At 31.8% G+C, this 6,519-nt stretch overlaps 1 protein-coding gene across 1 annotated transcript; it reads right to left on the bottom strand.

The window, feature by feature from the left end:
* Nucleotides 1–946: 946 nt before the first annotated feature.
* LOC101244952 (cysteine-rich receptor-like protein kinase 3) lies at nt 947–4,765 on the bottom strand. Its single transcript, XM_004238595.3, has 7 exons — nt 3,769–4,765; nt 2,657–2,773; nt 2,409–2,548; nt 2,115–2,325; nt 1,793–2,027; nt 1,575–1,719; nt 947–1,506 (listed from the first exon to the last, which is right to left on the bottom strand). Exons 1-7 carry the CDS (start codon nt 4,535–4,537, stop codon nt 1,174–1,176), a joined length of 1,950 nt encoding a protein of 649 aa, XP_004238643.1. The 5' UTR covers nt 4,538–4,765; the 3' UTR covers nt 947–1,173.
* Nucleotides 4,766–6,519: the final 1,754 nt, after the last annotated feature.

Genomic DNA, 6,519 nt, shown 5'->3' with positions numbered 1-6,519 from the left:
ATATTTTATGAGTGCTCTATGATCGTGTAAACTAGTCAATTTTGGTAAAATTAAAATATATATTTCCTTTATTTCAAATTATATAGTTCATTATAATTTGAGTACGAGATTAAAATAATATTTATCGAAAATGAACAATAAAATTACACGATCAATTTACTTTTATAAATATTATTGAACAATTTGGGGCAGGTCCCTTGTTGAACAGATATAATATAGTTTGTCATTATACACTTGTTTTTTTTTTAACTATAAGTACATTCTAATTTTAAAAGTTGTGTGAAATTTCTCCGAACATACTTCGCCTTTGACTAATGAATAGGGGCTTTTAGGGTCTATTTCCAAAGGATATTATCCTAATTATAATATATAATACTATTACATATGCTAAAAATTTAATTAATTTCTTATCGACTCGAACAAGACCACAGGTAGTAGATTCCTTTTGAGTCAATGTACACATAACAATGCAACCACTAGCAATTAAATTCCACCAAGGTCAATGGCTTTTATAAAATAATAAAATAAACTACCAAGTGTTTGCTACAATAATACAACTCTTACCACTTTATAGTTAGGTCCATAAAGGGAATTTTGATTTTGAATCACTCAAATAATTCCATTCGCATGTGGTCACAAACAAAAAAAAAATTCCTAGAAATCAAACTGCACATTTTTTGGAATTTAAAATGGCATAATCAGTTCAATTGCAAGTAATTATACATGATAAGATTGTATTAGTAAATAGTAACTCAGATCATAAGTCAACGGTAATAACATGTTAAACTATACCTATAATTTTAAAAGTTCTTTACAGTGTGAGCTGTCAGCGTAGATGTAATTGTAATGTGTAGTTTCACCAATGCCTGTGACTTCTAAGACAAGATGATGACAATTGTGAAGCATAATCTTTGATGAAAATTACTAATTACTCAAAACTCGAAAATTGAAAATGGAAAACAGTAGATATAGTTAATTAATTGCAACTGCTGCAGAGTTTTTTACATTAGAGAAATGAAATAGATTATGACTGGGATATTCACAAAAGGAAGTTGACTATATCAGTAAAAAAGAAAAAATGAAAGTGGAGGAGAGTGAGTAGTGAGTAGTAGTTAATCACAGAAAAAAACTTGAACAAAATCAAATACCAATTCCAGATGATCAACTTTTAGTTTATCTAGGCTCTATCCAACTCTCCGTCAATTTATTCCCAGAAGATTGTGTCGAGGAGCTTGGTTGGCCGAAAAATCTTTTCCCATGCAGATTAAATGGACTAAATTCTGAACTACCAGAATTGAGGAATGGTGGCTGTGTTGGCTGAGGAATTTCATGGTTCTCGCTGAGCATTTTCACGACACTTGACATAGAGGGTCGTAGTTCTGCTGATGCTTGTACACAAACAAGACCTACTTGAAGCAGTTTAGATGCCTCCTCTTTATTGAAGTTACCTTCTAATAAAGGGTCAACTGCTTCATTAGATTTTCCCATCCCATACAAGTTCCACAACTGGAAACCACAATGACATGAGTTAAGTAAATACTATTAATGTCCGTTAAGGAAAGAAAAAGTAGTACCTGTTGCAGAAGAGAGTTAGTGTTCTTGAAAACGTAATTGTTCTTCTTTCCACACACGACTTCAACAACAAGAACGCCAAAACTATAGACATCAGCTTTTTCAGTCAGTATGCCACGTACAACGTACTCTGGAGCCATGTAACCGCTGCAATGCCAAAACCAGCACTTTCTTAGTATATTGATTAAAGAAAAAGTAAGGGAAAAGGTATTGAACTTACAGAGTGCCAGCAATAGCTGTGCTAATATGGCTCCTGTCTTCAGGAAATAACCTGGCTAGACCAAAATCAGCTATTTTTGCCGTGAAATCTTCATCTAGAAGAACATTGCTCAACTTTATGTCTCGGTGGATGATCCTTAATTTCGATTCTTCATGAAGATAGGCCAATCCCTCAGCAGTACCCAATACAATTTTGTATCTTTGACTCCATGTAAGTGGCTGAAGGTTCTTTGTGTCTGATTCAGTGCAGAACAAAGACATTTACATAACGAGATAAGACTACAATTTAACATTTCATAAATTAAGGTGGATTGGATACTTACCAAAGACGTAATCCGCAAGACTATGATTGGGCACATACTCATACACTAGAAGACTTTCCGGCCCTGTAATGCTGCAACCCAATAGCTTTACCAAGTTTTTGTGATGAATGCCGCTAATCAAATTGACCTCATTAAAGAAATGATCAACCCACTGCCTCGTATTGAAGAAGAGCCTCTTTATAGCAACAACCTGCCCATCTGGCAAGATCCCCTATTTCATGTATAAACACGACTTATCGTCAGGCAAATCTCATTAGTATAAGAAAAATGAATATAATGTTCAAAGAGAATTACCTTGTAAACAGAACCAGAACCTCCTTGTCCCAATTTATTCGAGTTGTTAAAGTAATTTGCTGCCTTCTCAAGAGTTTCATAGGAAATATTCAGTTTTGATTTATTAACCGTTCTAATGAGAGCTCCTAGCTGCTTCTTCTCTACATCATCACAGCAAATTCAATTCAAATTGCCATTTGATCAATCAGACTTAAATGAGATTTCTTGTTTCAGAAAGAATGAAAATGATTTGACTTAGAAATTAGTACCTCTCTTTTGTTTCAGAATCTTCCTCCGCACAAAGAATGAAACAGCCGATACAAATAGCAAGAAAGCAGAAATACCCAGAGTTGTTGCAAGAATAACAGCCAAACGATTCGATCCTCCTGATAATTAATCAAAATACGACAACATGAATGACATAATTTTGTTAAACATTGGCCAAATACATAAAATTGATTCCTAAACTTGTTGGGGTTTTGTATCTCAACTATGTTAGTTTCCTATTGAATCACCCATAATTTGTTCCTTTTCAACACCGTTGGTTGATGTGGAACCAGTTTTTGTGAGGGGTATTGATAGAGGATGCATATATTGTTCCTTAGTCCAACTAATAGTGAAAATGTTTGAGAATAATTGTGTCATTTGAACACATTAGATAACAAAATAGAATCAAAATCATACAGACACAATTGAAGGCATTTACAATAGAAAAGTCAATCAAAATCAGTCAAATTATGGGTGGTTCAATGATTTAATAGGAAAATGACGTAGTTGAGGTATCTGAGGGGGAAAACCCAACAAGTTTAGAAAATTTGTTCATGAGTTCGGCCTTAAACATTCTATTTTATCACGGCTTTTAAAAGATTCATTGTCTGCATTTGCATGAATGCTGATTTCACTCTTCATTCATGTATTTATAAGGGAACCATTTCAACTTATCAGATAACAAAAAGAAACATCATCACAAGTAATGAGATAGTTATTAAATCCTGGAATGGAACTAAAATTCAAGAAATACAAACAGATAACAAGAGCAACTTTTCAAGAAATATTGAAGTCACCTGGATTTCCAACCGCCCTTTTTCAAATCATTTCCAAATGATAAAGTAGTTATCTTTTTTTAAAAAAAGAAAATATATATATTTGGGCAGAACAAGTTGAACTTTTTCTTGCTCTACTTCCAATAGTTATAGGCTTATAGCAAGTATCATTGCAAATCATACAAACACAAAAAATTAAACATTTAAAATCATTGGATAAGATTGAAGTAACTCATGAAAGCAAGAAACATCGCAAGCATATGTTATATAAGATGTTATAACATTGAGTCTAACGCTACTCCAAAAAAGCTATTTCATACATTGAAGAAAGAAGATACCTCCATTTCCAGCAGGTGGAGTATCAGTAGCAGAATTATTAAAGAACCTCTGAGTAGAATACCTAACATAACAACCAGTATTCAACACCCTTCCTTCTTCCTTAGGAGCACAAGAACCAATCTTCAAAACTGCATCAGAAAGACACCTTTGACAAGCACTTCCATTCACAAATTCCCAACATTGAGCTAAACCATAAACACTCAAATTCCCACTACTCACAACTGCAGTCAAAAACCCATCATTCCTCAAGCCTCCAAACTCCAAATCTCTCACCAATTTTCCAACATTATCACTAAACAAACTCTGATTCCCAGCAAAACTCTTGTTCCCACAGATGGTCCTATCAACAGAACTCAAACTTTCATTAAAAAATCTATAATAATCATACCTTAAGAAACACCCGTCATAATATAATCTCCCACCAGTAACTAATCTTTGGAAAGGTAAGCATCGTAGGATTTGAGTTTTGCACTGAGCAAAACAGAGATTACAATCTGTTTGTGATAAGTCCTTCATACATTCACCAAACGCATAAACTGTATTATTCCCTGTTCCATTAATTACTGCTCCAAATTTCTCTCGCCCCACTAATGGCGTAATGGAATCCATGGCTTCTAGAAAACTTTCTACATAAACTTGTCGATCGGATTGTGCAGCTGTTCTGTTTGAACAAATTAGAGCTGCTTCTGTTGCTCTTGGATCACAAATGGAAACATTTATCAACGAAAATAATGTAAATACAAAAAAACATTTTGATGAAAACCCCATTAATGAAGGAATTACGCTAAGAGAATTGAAATCTATGACATAATTTAGAGCTACAACTTGCACCTGAAAAATGGAAGTTTACTCTTTTTTTTTTTTTTTGTTCAAGTTTGATAGTATGGTGGCTGGGGTCCATGAGCCATCGATGCTGACAAGTTGGGAAACTTTTTAATTTAATAACATCTTGGTATTTATCTTGTTGACTTTGAAAAATTGAAAGCTACACCTTGTGATCTTCTATAAAATTTATGAATAAATTTCATTTAAATACTTAGCTACTCGTTTCAGGTAAAGTGCTTCTAAATTGTGTTAAGTTTATGACGTAAGGTTAAATAAAAGGGTAGCTGTGTTTCGTGTCAAATCTGATTTGCTTAATATTATGCATTCAACTTTAATACACATATTCTATGTTCTTTTTAGAACCATTTGCTTCCTTTTTTAATATTTCAAACTATTGAAAAAGTTGACACAGTTTTTTCAACAATATATTGATGTATGTCTCAGTTTGGAATTGGGGCATGCATGACATTAACATTAAAGCATCTTAAATAAATAAATAAATAAAATTGGAAACATGTAAATAAAATAAGTATCGATGTGGTGTGTATAAATGGTCCCTTTTGCTATGGCCAATCATTAATTTTTTTTTTTTTGTTGAAACTTCAAAGCCCAATGCAATTGCAACGATAAGAGTCCACTTGGTCCATACTGGAATTTGGGTTCAGGCCCAAAATTGTTAACGCATTAAATGGAATTAATAATTTTTATTTTTAAAAAATAATACTAGCAAATTTTAGTTAAAGAGTAAAGAGAGGGATAATTTTTATGTTAAAACTTCAGTTTTATTTTATATATTTAATATTTCGATTTTTGAACACATATAAAAGTATTAATCATCTTTGTCCCCTCCTTTAAACATGATTGCTTACAAGTCAATCTTTTCTATGATGCCATAAGGGGGAAGAAAAGAGTTTAGTGTTGATAGCAATTAAGTGAAATTTAGTTTCATAGTTTTGCAATCTGTTTTGGTGCAAGGCCTGTTGAAATTTAGTGAGTTAAAAGGATAAATGTTGTTGTGGACAAGGTTCTCTATTTTTTTCCATGATTATTAGTAAGGACGAAACGTCACCGACCTTACCAATAAGACAATAGTTTTGTTATTGCAGGCCAGTAAAACTTTTAGAATAATGATTTCAAGTGTTAATAATTAAATTATAGACTTAATATTTGTACATACTTTAGAATATTTTTAATACAAATATGTAATTTGAAGCAAAAGTTATTGAGTTGGTCTAATATGTATATGAACTTCTAGTTCCATTTTAGATATTAAGTGAGACTTCAATTAGGATAAAAATAAACAATTTGGAAAATAGAATAACCGCTTGCTTTACAACAACATTAATAAGTTTGTTTTTTCTATGGGGGAGGAAAGGCACTTTTACGAATTAAAAATTGGTCATTTATTAGTGGATAATGAATAGATTAATCTCAATTATAGTGAGTGAGAATCTTGGTACAACAGTTTGGTACTCTTTGCTAATGATAATGTTTCAAAAGTTATCCAAAACTCAAGCTTGTACTACTACTACTAATAATAATAGTATTAGTTAATAATATAATCATTCCTTTTATTTTTATGGTCATGATATTCGAATTAATTTTTACATTTTATGATTAATTTTACAAAATATTTATTACATTTCATCAATAATATATATCAAATAACTTTGTCTATCAAATTTATCTCCTTTAAGTTTGTTTTAATATGACCATTCTTTTTATTAGTTTAGTTTATTAATTAATTTCCACTATGTTACGCTGACCCTAATAATGGACAACCTTATATGTTCACACTTTGCATTAATATTTAAGACATAGACAGCTAAAAAATTTATCAATGACAAGGAGACACGAGGAAAAGAAGCTGCAATTAAAATTGATATTAAATAATTTCTAAATTATCAGGCCTAACTAATAATTGG

This window comes from Solanum lycopersicum, chromosome 5, assembly GCF_036512215.1.
Source record: "Solanum lycopersicum chromosome 5, SLM_r2.1".
Taxonomy (NCBI): Eukaryota; Viridiplantae; Streptophyta; class Magnoliopsida; order Solanales; family Solanaceae; genus Solanum; species Solanum lycopersicum.
This window is presented reverse-complemented; position numbering and strand designations above follow the sequence as displayed.

Coding starts and splice junctions, on each gene's coding strand:
- LOC101244952 (XM_004238595.3), bottom strand. CDS start 4,537: ATGGGGTTTTCATCAAAATGTTTTTTTGTATTTACATTATTTTCGTTG. Junction 2,326..2,408: donor GTTCTGGTTCTGTTTACAAG/GTAATTCTCTTT, acceptor TACATGAAATAG/GGGATCTTGCCAGATGGGCA. Junction 1,720..1,792: donor ACAGCTATTGCTGGCACTCT/GTAAGTTCAATA, acceptor TTGGCATTGCAG/CGGTTACATGGCTCCAGAGT.